At 38.6% G+C, this 21,257-nt stretch overlaps 2 protein-coding genes across 3 annotated transcripts; one reads left to right on the forward strand and one right to left on the reverse strand.

Annotated features, from left to right (window-relative positions):
* The first annotated feature begins 579 nt into the window (after positions 1 to 579).
* Positions 580 to 9,556, forward strand: SHLD2 (shieldin complex subunit 2). The gene is made up of 8 exons (XM_062496393.1): positions 580 to 2,086; positions 2,652 to 2,759; positions 3,479 to 3,673; positions 4,484 to 4,618; positions 5,565 to 5,771; positions 6,630 to 6,864; positions 8,439 to 8,554; positions 9,149 to 9,556. Exons 1-8 carry the CDS (start codon positions 580 to 582, stop codon positions 9,319 to 9,321), a joined length of 2,676 nt encoding a protein of 891 aa, XP_062352377.1. The 3' UTR covers positions 9,322 to 9,556.
* Positions 9,557 to 11,898: 2,342 nt separating this feature from the next.
* LOC134046211 (synaptotagmin-15-like) lies at positions 11,899 to 20,806 on the reverse strand. Of its 2 annotated transcripts, none has more exons than XM_062496530.1 (8): positions 20,800 to 20,806; positions 17,545 to 17,743; positions 16,746 to 16,888; positions 15,924 to 16,219; positions 14,970 to 15,140; positions 14,347 to 14,467; positions 13,125 to 13,304; positions 11,899 to 12,048 (listed from the first exon to the last, which is right to left on the reverse strand). In XM_062496530.1, exons 1-8 carry the CDS (start codon positions 20,804 to 20,806, stop codon positions 11,912 to 11,914), a joined length of 1,254 nt encoding a protein of 417 aa, XP_062352514.1. In that variant the 3' UTR covers positions 11,899 to 11,911. The 2 variants fall into 2 exon arrangements, with proteins under 2 accessions (XP_062352514.1, XP_062352513.1); XM_062496529.1 differs by having other exon boundaries at positions 16,746 to 16,891.
* Between the last annotated feature and the right edge of the window lie 451 nt (positions 20,807 to 21,257).

A 21,257-nucleotide genomic window follows, 5' to 3' on the forward strand; every position in this document is an offset into this window, starting at 1 on the left:
AGTAATATCCTGAAACAGTAGTTTCATGCCAAAGCAGCCTGTAAAATATTGCATTTCTAGCAAACTTTAGTTTTAAATAACTCTAGTGTTATAATCATTTAATTGAAACTGTAATTTTCTGGGAGATGAAATGATCTCCTAACCATGCTGTGAAGATTTCTTACATTTATTTCAGATGAGTTAAAATCAAGTGAAGTCACATTTGACTGTTTAATTAGCAATAATAAATGAAGACAAATAGGTAAATAATTAAACTTAACTCTAACTTTGCTGTAATGTGTTTCTATGAATCAGAAACTAGGCGTTGCTGTAAATTTATTTTTCTATGCAAGTTTGACACAAAGAAATGTCAAATATTTCTACAATAAATGCCCTTTTTAGATTTTGTTTGTCTATTTTTATAGGCTTTAAGTAGTCAAGTAGTGTTTTAATCAGTTAAATTATGAAATACTCCCATGAATTTTTGGTGTTTTTAAAATTGTAAAGAAAAAGTAAAATATTTTTTTGCATTTGCTAATATTTATTGTGCCTATTGCATAAACCACATTACTTTAAGTCAAACTTACACAGCAGTCAAAAATGTCAAAAAGACCTCAAATTCATATTTTTGTGGGAGCACCCAGTATTCTAAGCCCACTAGAGGGGTTAGAGCAAAGTAGTTCAGCCCCTACTGGTGAGAAATGGAGAGAGCTGCACTGTTTGTGTGATACCCATGGGTTTGTTTCTGCAAAGATCCAGGGTGCTGCTGCCCCCTCAGTGCCCCAGGCACAGAGCTCCACACTCACAGGAGTCCCTACAAGTGGGAACAGTGCTCAGCAGGGCAGGTTCATGGGAAAACAAGGAAAGGATTTGACATCTGCTGCCCCTGTGGCACTAACTTGTAACAGCACACCTAAAAAGAGCACAAGTTTAACTTGCTCTGATTGTCAAGTATCCAAAGATAGATTTACACCTGCAGATGTAAATCAGGCTGCAGATCAACACCTGCCCCAGAGCTGTGCAGAATCACCTGAACAAGAGAAACCATCACGTGCCTGGTGCCCAGAACTCACTGAGAGAAAAGCCAGTCCTTTGGAAGTCAACAGCTCTGACATTTCTGCTTTGGTTGCCAGTACTGAGCAGGTCAGCATCCATCTACAGTCTGTGGGACTTCAGGCATGTCATAGAAGTGAACAGCATGAACATCTAAGTCAATATATGGATATGTTTTTCCAAAAAAGTCAGGAGTCCAAACCAAAAGAACCAAATGACTGTGAAGACTTGGCAGTGTCAGCAGACACTGAATTTCGTAGTGTAGTGACTTCAAGTCAGGTGGCTGTTTTTGCACAGAATGAGATGCAGGAAAGAACTGGGAAACTACCAGAAATAGAAGCAGGCAAAAAAGCTGAAGAACAACAGTATGATCACTTGCAATGTGATTCTGGTGTTGGAACATGTACTATTAAAGTGACTGAAAATGAATATAAGGAAGAGGACCCAAGTTCTCTTGAACTTTTCAGTTCTGAGGATGATGGGGAAAATGTTTTGATTAATGCTACAAAACAAGAAGAAAGTGCTCAGGAAAATGCAGAAAAGTTTCAAGAACTTGATGTTCCTGCTGTGCAATTTGTAAATGAAATCCATATTGAGCCATTGAGCTCTGGAATACTGTGCTCTCAAGGGAGCTGTTCTCACAAGAGCTCTTCTAAAAGACCCCGCAAGTATGAAGATTCCTTTCATCTTTTTCATTCAGCATTTAAAAGACAGCTGAAATCCAAGAGAGCTAAACTGAATTCTTCTCCACCTGGTTCTGGGGTGAGAGTGGATCCAGACAGGATGACAGAGTTCAAGAAACTCAAGAAGAAACTGTCACTACTTAAGCATTGCTGCAGCAAAGAACAAAAGTACAATATTTTGGTCACAGCTGTACATCCTTGTCATATCAAAGAAATACAGATGAAGACTAAACCAAAATCTTCACGTAAAATTCCTGTAGCAACAATTGTAGTTATTGACCAGTCAGAAATGGAGAGAAAAGTGGTGCTATGGCATGGAGCTGCATTTTGGTCCCTCACTGTGTTTCCTGGGGATATTGTACTGCTTACAGGTGAGAGTTCTTTTGTTTGCCTTTTTAAAATGTGGATCTTTAAAATGCCTAAAAATTCTACTAAAATGCCTAAATTTCTACTTTAAAATGTTAAAAGTAGAAGAATGTAACAAGTAATTTGGAACTATGCCTAAGCATTTGTAAGTTGCTTTCTTACATCACTTACATCATTGGAGTTCTCAGTCCTCTTGTCAGTGGAACATTGACTATTCTGTGGAAGTTTGCCCTCAGACTCAACCATGGGGAGTCAGGGGCATTCTGTAAGGTGTCAGTGTTTTGAAACAGTTGTTCCTGAAAAGTACAAATGCTACTACAAACCAGACCTAAACAGTGTCTGCTAGGAGGCTACTGAATTTAAGAATTACATCAAACTAATGAGAAAATGTTACTAACTTATTGTAAATGGTGTTAGTAGGTTAAAAAAAAAAATCACTTGTGTTTCCAAGTGGTCTCTTTCAAAACCTGTGCCTTGCACATCTGTAAGATGGTTATGTAGTCAAGAAAAACATTATATACTTCAATATTGGCAGCACATGAGTTCATAAGGTTGTTTTTTTTCTTGCAGATGCAATAATATATGAGAATCCTTGGTGTGGAGAGGTCATGCTTCAGTCTACATTTACCAGTCAGTTACTGAATCTGGGGAACTGCTCAGCTCTCAATCCAGAAGAATGTAAGATTGTAGTGCATAATTTGCCATGAAAATCCCTGTAAAAGAGCTATTTCAAGTACTCTGTTTTGTTGGCAATGCCTCACACATGGGATAAAATGGAAATGTGTGCAAGGTACAAAAGGTGTGAGCGCAAGATGTGGACATGACATCAAACAGGCATGTGGAGATCGTGGTAAAGTTTGGTGGCTACCACTCTGAACTCTAAAGAAGAAAATAAGTTTAGTTTAGGAAAGAGCAGTTATCCTAGGACCTGGCCATGTGATGTCTGAGATTTCATGAGGATTAAATTTTTTGCAAAAGGGAGTAATAGATCCATTCAGGGAAAGTCCTTAAGTGCAGACCAGGGACCATTGGAGACTGAGGGAAAAATAAAGTGGAAGTATCACCATTGTTCTTACTGTTGATGTCCACTATTGTGATGCCAGCTCTTTAGGCAGATTCTGAGGTCAGTGATCAAGAACAACTTTCTTCTTGCCAATACAAGATTTTTTGGGTGTATTTTAAAGTATTGCACTTAGCTTAACTTCATCTGCCTCCTCTTGATACTACCCTGAAGTACAATTGACTTTCAGATCAAGTGTTGCGTATCTCAGGAATATCTTACTTTAAAATTATTCTTAAACTGTTTTGATTTTTTCAGTGTAAAAATGTTCCAAGTCAAAAGTTTTATACTTTTAAGTGTAGAAAACAGTATGTGATTTTGCCTTTTTCCATGTAAGTTTATCCTCTAGTGGATGCTGGTGTTCTCCATGGCTTATTGGCATACATATCATCAGAATTTCCACACTTCAGTGACATTCCACGAAGACAAGTTCAGAGACTGGATGATATTCAGTATGTGCAGCTAGATCAGCTCCAGCCAAATACTTTGGTGCACTCAATCCTGAAAATTATCAATATTTCTGTGTTAACAGGTAAGTTCATGCACTGGACTTCATCTCTGCAAAAGGTGGAAGTTAAATAGTAATTTTGCAAGGCAAAATGTTTCTTGCTGCTTGACTTAAAGCTTTGCAAAACAATTTGATTGCATTGCACTATCATCTTGAATTAGTAAGATACAAATTTCTGCCCATATCATCAATATCATATTTATTAGTTTTAAATGCAGAATTTGCTCTAGTAAATCTTGAAACTAGATATTAGTTAGATATTTAATGCAGGTGTTCTTGGTGAAAAATTATTTATGAAAAATGCTGTAGATTTGGTGTGGAACTGAAACAAACATGCAGTGTCCTGGATAAAAGTGGTATAGAGATGTTAATTGTTGCAATTTGTATGTGCTGTTACTAATAGTTTTTGTGTGCCTTTTACATGACTCTGGTTTTCTTTTATGTGAAAACTTCTGGAGAAATGTTTCTACCACTGTATTCTATAGAAGTTATGGGAACTTCCACTTACAACGGTTGCTGAGAGATTGAGTACAATTTCTTTCTACTCAATACAAATCAGGATAAATGGGAGCTGGAAGATGCTCAGATACTTTCTTCTTCAAAGGGAGTTGTCCAATTAATTAATATATTTTATGCACTCCCTTAAACTAGATTCCTGTTACGGAAGAAATCAGATTATTTTCTGTTTAGAAGTTGTAGGTGCATTCTTCTTTGCTTCTAATTGTCGCATAAAATGTGGTAACACCATGATTTGACCCTAATACTGAGGCACATGGGGTTTGTGTGCTTATATGCTTTTTACTGTAGAAATAATGGAATTTCAATTCCTTTCAGAATCTGTGTACAGCTACAGAGGTGGCAACCAAAGAAAAATTATTCTAGCAGTAGAACAGAACAGAGGTCAACACTATAGGATGGTTCTGTGGGGAGCAGGGGCTGCCTGGTGCCCCCAGCTTCAGAGGAAAAAAGGTAAGATCCTTGTACTTTTTGGTAGGTTTAAAAGGATTTTTGTGGTGCTGTTAGTGCCTTTTAAGTGTTCAGATGGTAACATTTATCCATTCAACCCTTAAATTGAATTCAACCTTTAAATAACCCCTTGGAGGGGTAATGTATTTTATACTAATTCTAACATGACTCCTTTGTTTAGAAGCAGTGCCATCAGCAGCAGAATTTGAATGTACTTTAGAAGAATGAGAAGGCATAAATATTTTCAAACTTGAATCTGTGTACAAGATGCACTTATTTACTATAAAAATCCATGAATGTTAACTCATGTGTTACCAGTTTTGCTGGGTCTTCCTTATCATTGTCTGGTTTAGCATGAATTGCTCGGTTTTTTCCTACTCCTTTTTAAATTTTCTGCTTTCCACCTTACTCATGTCTGGCTTTATATCCTGATGGTCTTGAGATCAAGTCCAGCTGTAACTAAGTAAAATCATCCCTTACATAGACTGTATTTCAGCAGTGACTACTACCAAATTTTGATTTATTCCTAGTCTTGTTCTTTTAAGGTAAGTTAAACTAGATTTATGTTAAATTGATAATTGTGGAGATAGAAGATTAAAAAACAGAGGCATATTAAAAAATGGAAGTTGAAAGCTTTTTCTCTTAGATATTGCCAGCATTAGAGCTGACAACAAATTTCAGATCTGATTTCTTTTTCAAAAGGCTGAATTGCCTTGACAGCTGAATTTGGTAGAGGTGAAAGGAAATTTCTGTTATGGGATAACTCATGCAAAGTTTATAGGAAAAGGAAAAAGCCTTACATGTCATCACACTTAAAATGAAATTACCAGTGCTGACCATATGAGAATGTCTTCTGATTTGTTTCTCAATTTTGTAAATGACCTTGGCTTCCTATAAATAAACCATGGTAGAGAAACTAAACTCTTCTGTTTGCTTTTTTGTTCTGTAGACCACATATGGGACTTCAAATACCTTTTGGTCCAATGTAGTTCTGTCTCGGGTGACTTGGAACTGCACACAACTCCATGGTCATCCTGTGAGTGCTTGTTTGATGATGATAAAAGGGCAGTTGAATTTAAAGAAAAGTTTCAGAAAAGTCAAACATCCCTCATGGAGTTGACGAGGCTCTCAGCACACCTGGAAGAGAAGTGCTCAGGTAAATGTTATCCACAGCTCTGTAATGTCTGTTGTGCCATGCATAAGTAGGCAAAATAAATGCTCTGCTGATGAAGTAAGATGGTTGTTCTTTTAAGGTAGCCCAGGTCTGGTTCTGAATTTATTCTGGAGGCTGCTGCTCTGTATTTGGCCAAACTGAATGCAGCCTTCATTCCATGAGTCCAAGGGAGGGATAGGTTTGGTGTGTGGTGCCATGCAAAGACAGCTTTGGAACACAGAGGGAAGTGCTAACTTTTGTTGTCCACACCAACCAGTCCAATAATGATGTGACTAATTACTGAAAGTTTATCAGTGTTTCTCAGAAACTGGAACTCTCTAAAGCAAGAGTAAAATAGTTACTGCTATTGAAATCTTCTTACAACAGGACAAAGAAGACATTTTACACATACTCTCCCAGATGAATCTAGAAGATTGCTGTGGTTTGTGTTAAATTCTAGGAAGTGATTAAAATTGTTCTTGCAGTATTTAATTCTAGTTTATATATAAATAGTGAAAAGCTAAGTTGGTAAAGCTGTGCTTTTCAGTGTCTTTGAAACAATGGGAAGAAAATTACTTGGAAATTCTTTGCACGATTTTGATCTCTTATTCAGGCACCTTCTATAGTGGCATCTGCTGATACAGTACCTGAAAATGTAGTACTTTTATACATTTTAAAATAATATTCAGCAACCAGGATTTTTCACTGAATAAAATATATCTAAAAATTTGAGCATATGTTAACAAAGGGGAAAAAATGAGAAAGTTTTTCATAGCAATTTTGGTTTTGAATCAGCTGTAGCCATTGATTTTGCTTTCAGTTCTTAATAAAAATTAATTCAGATTTGAATCTTTTTTGTAGGAGTAATTCAAGTGAAAGCCCATATCTTGGAATTGAAGTTTACCATTTCCACTGGTCAGTACAAGCAACTCATCTTCTCTGCTGACACTTCGCTGGAATGTGTTTTGGCTTCTCTGCCTGTGATTACATATGCAGGTTGTGCCAAATGTGGTTTGGAGCTACAGGCAGATGAGAACATGATCTACAAGCAGTGTATTAGATGTTTGCCACACAGCAAAATAAAAACATTCTACAGGTAAACAAAACAGAGCTAAAGTCATGTGTATTATTAGGGAGGTAAACTTTCTCCATTTTAATTTCTCCCATATCTAAAATTCTTTATTTAAAGTGTGTTTAGCAATCTCCATCTCTAATTTTCAAGTTGTTGATCTTGAATTGCTATATTATATTGTCATTATTTTTACATTATATTCTTAGTCTAAATCTAACTTTTTAATTTCTTTGAATACTATATCATGCAGGAATGATGTTTACCCAGTACTGTGTCAGATAAAGCTAAGATGGAGTAGAAGCATGAGGACCAAAGGAAAACTCCTCGAGAATCATGTTGCAGACTAAATCTTAAATCACCTGAATGCCAAACCATGTTTTTCAGATGAATAGTCAGTTTCAGCTGTGCAGAAATAATAATGACAAATATTTTCAATAAACATTCTCGGAGAGCAGAGATAGTGAGTTATCACCAGATGGCACTGTGAGACACATGTATCCACACTTAGAGAAAATAAAGTGGATCCAGTTGATGTAGGTACATTTTATTAACTAACTGTTCAGTTCTCACGTTTATCTTGGGCTTTTGAAATGTAATTATCTTAGTGACTAGAAAGACATGTAGCTAGAGAATGTTTGTTGAGACAAATATGGGCGTAATAGGATTCTAGAATATGTAAATTTTCTATCTGAATTTTTTCTCAAATTCTTTCTCAACTCTCTCATAATGAGCTTAATGAATAATCTTAATGAACTATGACTTAAAATCCTATTTATCTAACCAGGTAGTGACTTGGGTTTTTCTTCTAAGCAAAATAATCTTGCATCTTCATGTGCTTTTCCTGTGAGGGAGGATTAAGTACAAAGAAGGTTTTTTTTCTTGACTGAAAAGGTTCCACCAGTCTTTCATAAGACTGTAAAATCTCAATGGGCATGAAGGACTTCAATTTGCTCCTGCACAAAAGGGGGTAGAAAAATGATAAGGATTTGCAGTGTTTTTATTCTCAGCATGGGAACATATTCAGATGTAGAATTTACATGTCCATTTTTTTCAGCGAAAAACCTGACGTTTTTGCACTGAATTTTTCTTTTGATCAGTTTAGTAAGAATGCATCACCTTGGGAATATTTCCAAGGAGGGGGTTTTATTTGTTCAGTGGTTTGTGAAAACATTTGTTATTTGTTACAGTGCAAGAGGTGTACCTTGGTATTATGTGGCTATAAAGTGATGTGTTAAGACAGATTAAGACTGAGTGATGTTGATAGAGATGGTACAGTTCCAAGTGATACACCTAATCTTATCTCCTTTCTTTGCATTTCCACCACCTCCATGGGCAATCCTGACCATCCTAACAGTGAAAAATTTCCTACTAGTGTGTAATCTGAGTCTTCTGTCTCAGCTTAAGGCCATTTTCCTCAAACTGATTCCAGTGCTACAGATTTGACAGATGAGTACATAGGGATTTTCTCTTTTTTTTTTTTTTATTTCTTGGTATTATGTTGCAGAGTAAGATTAAACTGTAGTGCTTTCTAAAATTTTGTTTCAATAAAAAACAAAGCATAGCAGGTAGCTTTCATGAAACCTTGTTTTCTGATCTAGACCTGCTTTGATGACAGTAGAAGATGAAGGATATGAAATTTATGTTCATGTGGTGTCGGAGTTGGTGGAAAAAATCTTCCTCAATATTCCTGCAGACTGGCTGAAGAGAGTAGTAGGTACTGATTCATGAATTACTTGTGATAGAAACAGGCAGCAAAGTTCACAATGGAAGAAAAATTTTTGATCACTGACAGTTCAAAAAAAACCAACATCAAAGAATATTTCAGTGGCTGTCTGACAAACTCAGAATTTCAGAGAAGTTGCAACAATATGAGGTAGTTGGTATGGTATGGATACCTAATTATCTGACTAAACAGTTGTAGTTATAATCAGTAAATATTGTTATAGTAGTTATATTCAATAAATGTTCAATAATTAAATGGATTCCTTATGTGCAAAATAGAATCTCTTAGGAGCTTTTAGCAGTAGCTGGCATGTTTACATGATGCAAAACATTGACCTGTGTTTTAGACAAGTTTCACTTGCTATATCCTGTTTGACTTCAGAGGTGATTCACAGGTGTTAGTAGTTTAATGAGAAGCAGGCTCAGTTCATCGTTTTTAAAAAGTAATTAAAAATAGAAGCTAATTTTGTATTCAAATGTTGAACTTCACTTCCAGTAATTCAATGGAGATTCATGGAGGTAGAACTTGAATGTTAGGTGCTGTTGTGAAAATCAAATATAAATTGAATTGTTTTGTGTTTTGCAGTGCCCTCTTCAGATATAACCTACAGTGCAATAGTAGCAGATCTGTGTCATTCACTGCTGGCAGATACAGAAGCATCCTATTTGTTGGAAATCAGAAGCCACTTTGTGCTAGATGAGAACAGCTATCCTTTGCAAAAAGATTTCCATCTGCTAAATTTTCATCCTGATCTTTGACCTCTGCACTGAGTAACAAAGACCATAAGGACACACAGATGGGAAGCAGAAGAAAAATGACTTTGCTGAAGGAAGCAAATATCTTAAAAAATGATAAGAAAGGGTTTTTGTTTTAACTTAAAGCAAAACCATCAAAAGGACTGGTATGGGATATCAGTTAATAGTATATACTGCTGGAATAATACTGATGGATTTTCATAAAGTATATTTTTATACATGTATTTTTATGTTAATAAACTCCAACAATTTCTCCCGTATCTGTTTTCCCTTTTTTCCGCAGCAAAGCTCACTACTATTGAGAGACTGAATTTTCCTTAGACTTGGCATATTAGAGGGATATGGAATTCAGTAATATTTTAGTTATACAATTTTTGTTTGTCTTATCCCATATGCTGTCTGTGGCTTGGTGTTGTTGTTTTGCTGTTGTGGTTGCTTTCCCTCTTTTACCAGCAGAATTTTTGCCATTTCCCTTCAGCAATTACTGCTGCAAACAGAGCTGTTTTGTAATTATTGCACCTCCTTCAGCTCAAGGTAAGTCTCAAGCACAAGATCAGATGGATGTTATATAAAAGACAGTAGGTAAAAAAAAATGCTCATTATGTGACAGTTAAAGACACTGTATTAGAGCTCTATTTGATTATGTTTCTCACTTTGAAATAGCTCTTATTTAGGAAGAGTCAGAAAAGGCCTTTCTCCTTTACTCCACTTGGATGACCATGAGTACAAGTACATTGGTAAGTGCATTAGAATGTGTTTCTTCACAATTTAGCTGAAATTACTGAACACAGAATCTGGAAGTATTGTTACTTTAATGTGTAAGAAGAAAAGAGTACCATTCTGTACATCAAGTCATACAGGTGACTTCCTACCTTAGAGGTATTTGTTAACAGACACTGGACATGGCATGCATCTTCTGCACAAGCTCATAAACCAGCTGTGTGGAACACTACTAACAGCTTACTTTAAAGATCTTTATTGGTACGATTGAAATAATAAAAGACAAAATTTATTTGGTAAAATATTTTTATTCTAGTAATACGTAAACTGTATTAAAACTGTGTAGTTTTTCTTCCCAGAACAAACATGATAACTTTGCTTATCAGATTGGTTTGCAGTAGTTTTGTGGGGCTGAAATTTGAATGCAACTCTTTGGGGTTGAGTTTCTGGTACTACTCCTTGAGCAAAAATATAATGAGGGTTGAGCACTTTGTGGAATTCAGTTTAATGTATTTAAAATGAATTGAGCTCATTTTGTATCCAGTGGTGTAATTAGCAAGACAGATTGAGGGTACCATGTAACATACCAGATGTTGGATCAGGGATGTCTGTTATCTTACAGTTCCTTTGTGGTGTCTTCTCATTCATAATATTTTCTTTAGGTAATAACAGTATTATCAAAATGGAAAGTGGTTTCATCTCCCCAGAGAAGCATAATTTTTTGAAGATTTTGAATTAATTAATGTCATATCCTGTTTGGAAGGAAGTTGGTTTGATTGCAGCTGTAGAGGTTATGGAACACAGTTTTGCAAAATGTTTTGCTGCAGTAGTCTGTGTGTCTGGTTTATGACTGTACAGCGAGAAGGGTACAGAGCTCAGGTCCCCATTGAACAATCAAGAAAAGAAAAATGTCCTATTTATTTTGATTAGGAATAATTGCTCTGAATTACTTTACAGAGAAGTAATTTACTTAATGAAGAAGACTCTACTACTAAAACAGACACATGCCCAGGGGGCTTAAGCTAATTAGATTTTCAGTGTAAGAATGGTCATACTAGGTCAAATCCAAGGCTCTTGTAATCAGTGCTCTGTCTCCAACAGAGATGTGTTTAGAAAGAAATATAACAGGACAAGACAGGTCCTCATCTTAGTGTCTCAGAGTATTCCAGTACTCCACTGCTGGAATAGCCTCCAGTCACTTGTGACTCTCTGACTTCCCTGCTTGTCCCTTCATGTCAACACAAAGTGCTATACCTGGGGTTAGCTGAAAACATTGAACTGAGTAACTGCAGGAAATGCACTGTGCTGAGTGATGTGAACAGCTGCTTCTAGGTGTGTGACCAGTAAGCAGCCCCTTCACCTTTCTTGTTCAAAAGAGGTTTTAAATATAATGGTGCTGTTTTAAATAAGTTGTACATGTATTAGTCAATATCTTTTGGGCTTGTCTGTTTTGGCATGTTCACTGGGCTTCTCTCCTCTTTGGTGAAGCAACTGTGGTGATGTGGAGCAGTGGGCAGATAGGCCTGGTGTCATCACTTGCAATTCTTGGGTCATTTTGAGCTCTATCTACATGATGCGTGATCATTTGTGCCCAGAACTCGTGACCCCGAAGTGGAACTTACTAGTCAAAATGATTAATACTGAGAGGTCATGTTTGGCTGTTTTGTTTGCTCAGCTGTATGTTAATTAAATGTAACTTTTATTTTGAAGAGAGGAAAGAGAGATTCCCAGCCTACCAGGGACCAAGTCTTTATCTGTGTTTGGTCAAGGAAATAATTTATTTTATTATTTTCTGTTTTGGATACAAAATCTTAGCAAAGATTTTTGTACCCTTTAGATGAGAAGGTTAAGGTTGTTTTTTTCTCAGTGCTGCTCAGGTGCTGTGGCAGAGAGCATGCCATCGTTTCACCAGCTCCTTGGGCTTGCTGATCATCTCATTCCAGTGCTCCAGTTCTTTGCCACGTGTGTACATGAAAGGCCCAATTACCACTCGTCCCAGCAGAAGCGTTTCTGGGGAAGAAAAAAACAAAAAAAAGGCAGTTAGTGATGAACACCTGTGATGCTTCTCTGAAATCCTTCCCTAAATTAGAACCTGTATTTCTCCAAGTAATGCCTGTTCTGAAAGGTATTTTTAAACCAAAATATTCCTCAAGGAAATAACTCTGGACTTCAGGTTCTGTAGCTTCTACCTGCTGAGGTTCAGCATTAAAGGGTACAGCAGTAAGTGGGTGTTTAGTCAATGCAGGCCTGTCCTTTTGCCTGCAGTTAAACTAAAACATCTTCAAGTCACAAATATCTGTATCTGCCCTGCCCCCTTACCTCAGATTTACTGTGGAAGTGTGCCCTTATTTTGGGCATCAGCAGCCTCAGGATTTTTATAATGCTCTGGCTTCACAAAAAATAAATGCAGTTACTGAGACAGCTGGGAGCTGTAATATGTGTGTTGCCACTGCCAAGCTGACTTTTCAGCTATGAATGGGGAAAATTATTGAGAACATTTTTACACTGCAGGGAATCTGCTTTTCTTGTCAGCAGTGGAAATACTGAATTCTGATTTGCTTCTGTATGCAGAATTCCTTAATAGATTCTCTAACAAGTAGCAAGAGGTGGCCTCAAGCATCAGGTTTTCTGTCACAGAATGGGGATGCTTGCTAATCTGTCTTTCTTCTTTCTCACTGCTGGGAGAATTAAAATTCCTATTCCTCTTTCAAATTGTCTTACAGTGAATGGCCACAAAATTTTGGAGGTTGTGTGTTATACACACAAGTGTTCACATAAGCTTGTTTTAACAGAATACTGGAATGAAACAAAGGCACAGCACCTGGTGCTGGCATTGACTAGTCTACAGTGATTTTATTCGTGTCTTCCATGAAATTTAGTCTCTGAAGGAGAGACATATGCTTCACTACAAATAAATTGTTCTGCTTTTAAAGAGCCTTTGAAATACCCCAAAACTCTTACATGTTTTAGGATTATTGCTGAAAAGGAATTACTTCCTCTTAGGTTTAAACATGTCTCAATTATGTAAGAGATTTGATACCTTGACTATAATAATTTATATGACTGTAATAATTAATATAACTTACTTTCTCCTTTGTTACTCTGGAGCACAGATAGACTCAGGCTTGCTGTATCCAGCTCTGTCTGATCTGCCTTGAAACTGAAGGTTTCGTTGTACACAGGATTGGGAGTTCCCAGAAGAGCTGCTGTCTTTTTGCTTTTGATGAATTTATTATGGTTCATTAGTGAGACTTTGACATACACACCTTGGAGAAAAAGAAATTCAAGACTAAAAGACATCTTCAAGAAGCAGTTGGCAGATGGCTTAAGGAATTTCTTCCTTTGGGGAGTCCATATCAAGTATAACATCAGATTGTGAAAGATTCATGGAACACACGTGACAGCATGACATAAAGGGAGTGCACAATGTACTGAGGGTGCAGTTTTGCAGTGCACTTTCCAATTTAAGTGCTGTTAAAATAAGCAGCTATATTCTTACCCTGCATCCTTGATCTTATGTTTCTGTGTCTTCCCTTCATCTGATGTAGACTTTTTTGAAGGCTTAATTTGTTCGGTCAAAACAAACTTCATAGTTGATGTGTGTATATAGAGGACTAAATCACTTTTCTTTTTAAGTGGTAGGTGCATTTTGCATTTATATTGTTTAGCTTGAAGAAGAAATAACTACAGACTGAAATACATGTTTGGTTCTTCATCTGTTTTTGCTTTGAGTGTTGGATTTTAAGCAGCCTTTTGAGGTTCTGAGACCAGGGACACATGAGTATGATGTACCAGGAAAAGCCCTCTGTACTAAGGGAGAATACTGTGATTCCATGCCATGGTCCTCTGAACAATAGCCAGGCTGTCCTAAACTGGGATTTTTTTTCTCCAACTCAGTTCTTCCCAGGACAGCTGTTCAGCAGAAACAGTTGTCCTGCAGCTGTTACCTCTGGGAATTTGACTTGAGACAGCTGTTAATGTCAATTGGTTGAATGCTGAAATGCTGCCTTCTCTGGACTGGAGAGCAGCAAAAGGATGTTGCTCACTGTACTAAAACAGGAGAAAAAAGTTACCACCAATTTCCACAGTTCAAATGATTTATTATGAAACAAACCCCAAACATAGCAAACCAAGCTATCAAAATCTAATTGCCTTAGGGTAAAATATGGCTTGTTTCCACTCAAATCACCAGGATGTTTATTTGTTCCTGTTCAGAGTCCCACAGCACAAGCCTGGGTGGACAGATGAGGAAGGAGCAAATTAAAACAGGAATAGTGGAGCTGATAGCAGGGAAGAAATCCCACTTACCAACAGCAGGGCTCTCCTCGTGGAGCTTTAATCCCCTTGCCCTCAGAACCACGACAGTGAGACGCCCCAGGTAGTCATTGTAGCTCAGGGAGAACTGGATATCACCATGCTCTGAAGGAGGCTTTGGAAGCAGAACACCACCTGTCAAATATGTCTGAAAAACTCTCATCGTGTAGTTAAATGGGGAGCAAAATCCTTTCTCAGGGTAATGGTTCCTATCACACTGAGGTGTGTGAGTGAATTGGAATGGCTTTATTTATGCTGTTGTAGCATTTGATGGAACCAATTAATCAGCCTTCCTAACCCTTTAAATTACTGTTTTCCAGGGGATTTCTGTTTCCTTGCCTCTTCCGCTCTTTTCTGCTCTTACCAATTGAAAGCAAATAAAAAAGTTCTTATGTAATGACCTTCTAATTCATGTGATTTTTTCTAAGAATCTTGGTAATCCCTTTACAACAGCTATGGATCTGCAGGTTGGTAAGATGGCAATTTGATTCCAAATGTTTATGAAGTACTTTGCACTTGAGGTACTTAGTAAAACACAGTTCTACTTCAGCTATATCCTTCCAATACTTGTAAGACAACTGAAGTTCCACAGTGCCAAACAGCCTGGTATCACATACCTCCAAGTTTTCTTTCTCCAGATCTCTCCATATGACTAGTTTGTTATCCTCAGTTAATGCTGCATTTTTTAGTGGGAAGATAACTTGGCCTAGGAGATGATGCTTCTTCTGTTTATCAACACGATAAACCAAAAACTTTAATGTCCTTTGTAGCAAGATTTTACTGGAAACCTGTACAGGAAGAGGAAGAATATTAATAATTATAAAACATCTGACACTCTTCTACTCTAGCATGACTTCAGAAGAAATATTTTTCCAAATGTGTTAAGTGTAGGTGGTGGTTTCCTTTAATTATTTGAAGTCTGCTTTTAAAAGTTGCCTAAAGTTTTAGCTATGCAGAAGTCAAGATCCAAGCTAAAATGCAAGTTAATTTGAAAGCTATGAAGTTAGTGGTTTTTTTAGGTCCTATGGTTCTAGTGCTGTGTGATGCATTCACTTTCAGACACAAATGTTTAGACTCTATAAACATTCTTTTCAGTTGTCTGAAACACAAGCTCTTTTTGGTTTTAAAGCTTTTGTCTTGTGGCGTGTGATGAAAATCTCTTAGCATGGGAAGTTAAGCTGTACAGTACTGTACAAACAGCAACCCAGACATACCTCCCAGGTTCTGCTTCCACAGCAAAGAAACTAAAAGCTGTGAAAGCATTATCTCAGTATTGGCTCCTTCTGGCCTTCTGCAACTGCTGGGCTGAACTGTTCAGCTGTAGTTCAAACTGGAGCTTTTGTTATTCCCAGGGCAAGTTCTGGAATCCTAAACTTTGGTACAGAGTAGAAGTAAGATCTGTCTGGAGCCAAATGCTTCTGTAGCCCAGGATCTCCAGAAGCCCCAGTAAAAAAAAAACTGTCTCTGGTGGAAACAACTGTCTTGGTGGAAGCATTACAAACATACAAACATGTACTGTAGTTTGGTTAATATTTTCAAACAAAAATCTGCCTCATCAAAAGAAAAAGTACCTGAAAAACAAAGTTTTCATCGAACTGGGGGTTAAGAGTTTTATGTTTTGTTTTGGACTGCAGGTAGCTTCTTTCATCAGGCAGCAGGTAGATTTTCACAAATGGACTACAGGAATCAGCAGGAGGCTGCAGCTTTCTGACTTTGATCAAGGAGACCAGGAGCCTTTCTGACTCTTGCTCATATTCTATGGAGAACCAGAGGCGGCCAATGTTGCCATCAGGAAAATCCGTTTCACTTTTGTCTTCAGGAAACTTGTACAGATCTGGGTTAATGGTCCCTACAACATAAGCTCCAGCTTCAAGAAAAGACAAAACAAGCGCCCTCAGATTAGCCTCAAGAACCATTGCATTTTTATAACCACTGTTCTATTTGGGTATATTGGATTACCCTTTTTATTAACAATCCATTTTTGGTAAGAATTTTATATTTTATTTCCTTTTCCCTCAAATTTGGGGGAGTAATTGTAGGCTGCACCACTTTTCTTTCTCTTATTCCTGCGATTGCACCTTGTTAGTTCTAGCTATTTGTTGTTGCAGTCTACAACTGGTGACTCTGCTGTTCCTGGGGACAACAGACACTTCATGGCCTTTACAAAATACAGGAGGAGAGATTGCTTTGTCTGCCAAATATGTAGGGTACCACAGCACCGGGATCAAAATGACTACATGCTGTCCATTTCTTATTTATAACATATAAAAATGCATAGAATGTTTAGGGCTTGTGCTGTGTAATGCTATTTCTGGTGTGCCCCCAAGATATATGCTTCATAATAATAAAGTCACCCTACCCTTAAATAAAGTCCCATTTTTGCAGTTCCATACCCAAAGAATGAAATGATGACCGTGGCCCAGAGTGAGGGGTCATGTAGGGGTCCCTGTCTTCCTGAACCTGTTCTTCATTCGTCAGGTGAATCCAGTCTCCCCCATGCAGTGTTGGTGGAATGATAAATGGAATACTTCTGGATCTGCTCAAGACAACAGCACCTATTGACTCTTCTGGTTTAAATGTGGAAACCAAACTTGGTAAGAGTAATAAGTTTACTGTTCTTATGTCACAATGTAAAAATTCTACAGACATGCAAAGGTAAAATAAAAGCATATAAAATCAATTGCTTAATGCATAAAAATCCAGGGAAGCACATTAGGTCTTAATTCTTCAGACAGATTCTTCTCTTTCCCCCTTTTCTTCCCTTTAGAATTTATCTTTCAAAGGAAAGGAAGAATTAACTGGAGCTGCTTGTTTTAGAGCCCAAAATCCCTGCAATGGTTAATTCTCTAAGAGAGTCTCCTTCCTGAAGTACTATTGTTTTTGTTATTAGACTGGAAATTACTCTGGAACATAGACTGGGTTTGTCTAAGTAACAGGTAAAGCTATCCATGCACCAATTACACTTGAATATATTCTCTCTTTTAGATAAATCAGAAATAATCATCACTTTCATAGTTAGATTATTCTTTTCCTAAAGAAACAAAACAGAACATGACTGATGTTTTCATATAATTTAGGGTTCTCCTTTATTTCAGTACATGCATATATTTGGACCACCTGCTCATTTGAGATTCGAGAAGTTGAAATAAATTACATAGTGTATGCTTTAAAAACAGAGATGAAAATATGTACCTTGTGCTTTTTAGTTGAACTTCAGAATTTGCCTGATCCTGAAAAAAGGCACTTGCATTTGTTGTTTTGACAGGATTGATGAGCTTTTCATAAGAAAAGAGGCAGCAATTTTTTTTCCAGAGGAGATATGTAGTTATCCCAAGGAGAACAAATAAAAGGATCCCTCCTATTATACCTCCAGCCACAGCAACTGCTTGTTCTGCTCAAACATAAAAGCACATAAAGCATGATAGGAAGATCAAAGTTAAGTATATTTTGGGTGTAGACAGAAATATTAAAGCTAACAAAAACCATTCCAAAATTATTTTTAAATGAAGCATTCAGCTCACATGCACATTTTTGTTTGGTTATAGCATGGTGCAGGACCTGAAGACATGACAATGCCAGTGGCAGATTGCAGAAGCAATTGTTCAGAAGCATGGGCAGTTACTGCAGTGTTAAGAGACTACAGACATGAAAAAGCCCCAAACACAAAAGAATTGTTCAGACTCTTTTTTGCATTAGCATTTACCTTAGCATGACAGAAATGCTAGAGTTTGCATAATGGAAGAAAAAGAGAACCCAGAAGCACCTAATATGAAAGGTACCATTAGTTTGGTTTGGTTTGGTTTGTTCTTCCAACTATTCATCTATATTGAATTGAATCTAGACCCTGGCACAAGGAGCAAAGTAAAGCTATGGGTTGTTTTCTTTCTAAGGATGCATGTGTTTCCTGATCTGTGAAGTCAGAGGTAAATATCCATTAAACACCATTTCCTGAATCATGAGGACTTACAACAAAATCTTGTATAATTACTATGAACAAACCAAAACCCAAATAAAACTTAATAAATGTATCCAATATTAATATGAGAAATTATTTTGTGAGAATTTCCCAATAGACCAAGGGTAGACAATTGATAATGGGCTCAGTTCATTGCTTTTACGTGTTTGCTGAGAGTGCTGGAGTGACAGGCTGCAAAGATTATTTTGCTCTGTACCTAAACTCCAGAATTATCTTCCAATCTGCAGCCATGGGAGGCAGTTCAGGAGCAGCTGAGTGCTGACAGTTCTCAGGTCTCCCCTGAAACTGAAGTAGTGGAGTGACCTGGTATTTTCTCACAACTGGTATTGAATTTTTTCCTCTTCTCCTTTTAGGTAGACATAACTGTGATTATGCTTTATTCTTTTTTACCTGTCCGTTCTTTGCAGGTTACTTTGCAGTTAGCTGTCTCTATACAATGGTACAAGTAAAATAAAGACAATACAGCACAAAATAATCAGTTAATACTAGTGATTGTTTTGAATAATTCAAAACTAATTTCATTTAATTTAGTTTATTCCTGAGAACTAAAAAGAATATGTGAGGTGAGTTGCAAATACGTATGTTGCTGATCTTTTTCTGTGTTGCCCTGTTGCAATAAGTGACATGAAATGTCCTTCAGCTACAGAACACTTAAGTAATTACCTTGTGCTGTAAAATTAACCTGGCCATAGCGCCTCAAAGACCTTAATCTGATCCTGACTCATTTTCCTCTGTTTGGTAGACTTACTGGAGCCAAGTTGGTTTTGCAGCTCCCCTCCAGGTGTGTTGCCTTAGCCCTCTGCAGGAATTGGCTGTCTGCTTCCCTGAGTCACATAATCACTCCTGTCTCCCAGCACCACCACGGAGCAGCCACCCTGCTCACAGCTATACCACAGCAACAGCACTTTGCTGTCCTTGCAGCTGGCAGGTGATCTACTCAGTTCCAGCCCTTATTCTGAGGAACAGGAAACAAGCACCTACTGGGTGTGGGTTAATATTAATACGGAGACAGGTCTGATTGTGCCATGTGGGTAAAGTGGTTTTCCTTGATAAGAATGCACAGTATGAGGAAATGCATATGAGCATGGGAATTTTGTGTGTTTGTTCCTTTGTATTTTGCAGGGTATGCTCAAATATATCTTCAGTCAGACTCACATTTTATTGCATCTCCAAATGCCAGATGCAGAAAAAATGCTTCAGTTTAATGCCCATGAACATAATAGAAATTAATGGTTTCCTTCATTTCAGTGCACTATAAACAACACAAATATCTATGTGGCTGGTAGTTTTACTGTCTGACATAAGTATCTGAAAGGTTAACATTTCAAGCAAGCTGTACAGGTCTTTGTTTAATTTGTCCTCTTCATTCACAAGTCTTTGCTGCTCTCAGCAGCAGTCCTGTGTTCCCCTATATCCAGTTTGTCAGCATTTACCATTAAAGACAGTAAGATGAGGTGTGCATTGATTTTGGAGTAAGAGAATGAGTTTCCAGTCTCTTAGTTATTGAATTTGTATGTACTGAATTTGTTCACTACAGAATGGTGTTAAGTATTTATGGCACACCCATAGCCATTGACTCAAATTCTGGACTTTTTAAAACTTTACACAGCTGTAGATATAAGGTAAAGTTAGTAGTTACTATTTCAGTAGTTACTATTAATTTAATGAGTAAGGAGAATTGGTCTCACTTTTAGACCATCTTATCTGATAAGATCAGCAACAGAACCAGTGCCTTAGGGTACAATGTAGCACTAGTCACAAAACTGACCACTGAGATAAGTTGCATCCATTGTGTGCAGGGAGAAAATATACATCTTTAAAAATAACTGCCTGCCATCATGAGAAACTGATGTATTGTATTGTGCTGTGGTACAGGATTACAGCAGCGGGAGATGGAAGAGACCAGTTGGATCACTTACTTCATCTCCCCCCACCTGAGCCGGGGAACTGTCTCCTGCTAACAGGTACCACATTTATCGTAGCATAGAGGAGGTGTTGACAGGCATCCTCTGTCTCCTCTGGGATTGCATCCCTTTTTGCTTACTGTTTGATTATATGCTTTTAATAAGCATTACTTAAACTTTGCAGTAAGTAACTTTCGGAGTTACGAGCAGCCCATTCTCCACCAAGAGCCTTAATCCCCACGTAAAGACACACCCCAAGCACAAGTACAGTATAAACTAAATAATCGAGGGGCAGTGGAGGCAAGACTCCGCACTTGCTGTGCGTGTCTCCAGAGCCGAGCTCTCCTCTGTCAGGCTCTCCGGGCGGTGCCTGCCAGACCTGCAGCTCCAGGCTGCCTTTTCCCTGGGCAGGTGCGCAGGACGGGTTTGAGCTGATGCTTGAGCGAGTCTTCCCCAGCGCCAGCGGGGCGGCAGCGGCCGGTGCCCGGCCGGGCTGCGGGAGAACCCGGGCACCCCCTCCCTCCTTCCCTGCCTCCCTCCCTCCCTCCCTGCGCCCCCGGCACTCACCGGGCATGGCAGCCGCCGTTCGCGCTGGCCCGGGGCGAGTGCTCCCTCCGTGCGCTGTCCTAGCGCGGCTGTCCCTCTCCTCCGTGCCCTCCCCTCCCCTCCCCTGCCCGCTCCCTCCGTGCGCTGTCCTAGCGCTGCTGTCCCTCTCCTCCGTGCCCTCCCCTGCCCGGCCCGCTCCCTCCGTGCGCTGTCCTAGCGCTGCTGTCCCTCTCCTCCGTCCCCTCCCCTGCCCGGCCCGCCCCCGCCGCCCCGCGGGTCGCTCACGGCTGGGGCTGCGAACTGGAGTTCCGAGAGAACTCCGGCGCCTGTCGGAAGCAAAGCGAGGGGGACCCGTTCGGGAAAGATTCCGCGCCGGGCCAGGCTCCCCGAGCCCGGCCAGCGAGGGACAGGCATTGTCGATCTTCTGGGGAGGGAGGGCTGGGATCGGGCAGGAATTATGCTGACCACTGTGCTGCAGA

This window comes from Cinclus cinclus, chromosome 7 (assembly GCF_963662255.1).
Source record: "Cinclus cinclus chromosome 7, bCinCin1.1, whole genome shotgun sequence".
Taxonomy (NCBI): domain Eukaryota; kingdom Metazoa; phylum Chordata; class Aves; order Passeriformes; family Cinclidae; genus Cinclus; species Cinclus cinclus.

Bases quoted from the DNA above. Each gene is read 5' to 3' on its own strand.
- SHLD2 (XM_062496393.1), top strand. From the start codon at position 580: ATGTCAAAAAGACCTCAAATTCATATTTTTGTGGGAGCACCCAGTATT. The intron at 5,772-6,629 runs GTAAATGTTATC...TCTTTTTTGTAG, and splicing joins CCTGGAAGAGAAGTGCTCAG to GAGTAATTCAAGTGAAAGCC. The intron at 8,555-9,148 runs GTACTGATTCAT...TGTGTTTTGCAG, and splicing joins CTGGCTGAAGAGAGTAGTAG to TGCCCTCTTCAGATATAACC.
- LOC134046211 (XM_062496529.1), bottom strand. The intron at 16,220-16,745 runs GTATGGAACTGC...CTTTTCTTGAAG, and splicing joins GTCATCATTTCATTCTTTGG to CTGGAGCTTATGTTGTAGGG. The intron at 12,049-13,124 runs GTAAGTTATATT...TTTCTTCCCCAG, and splicing joins CCAGAGTAACAAAGGAGAAA to AAACGCTTCTGCTGGGACGA.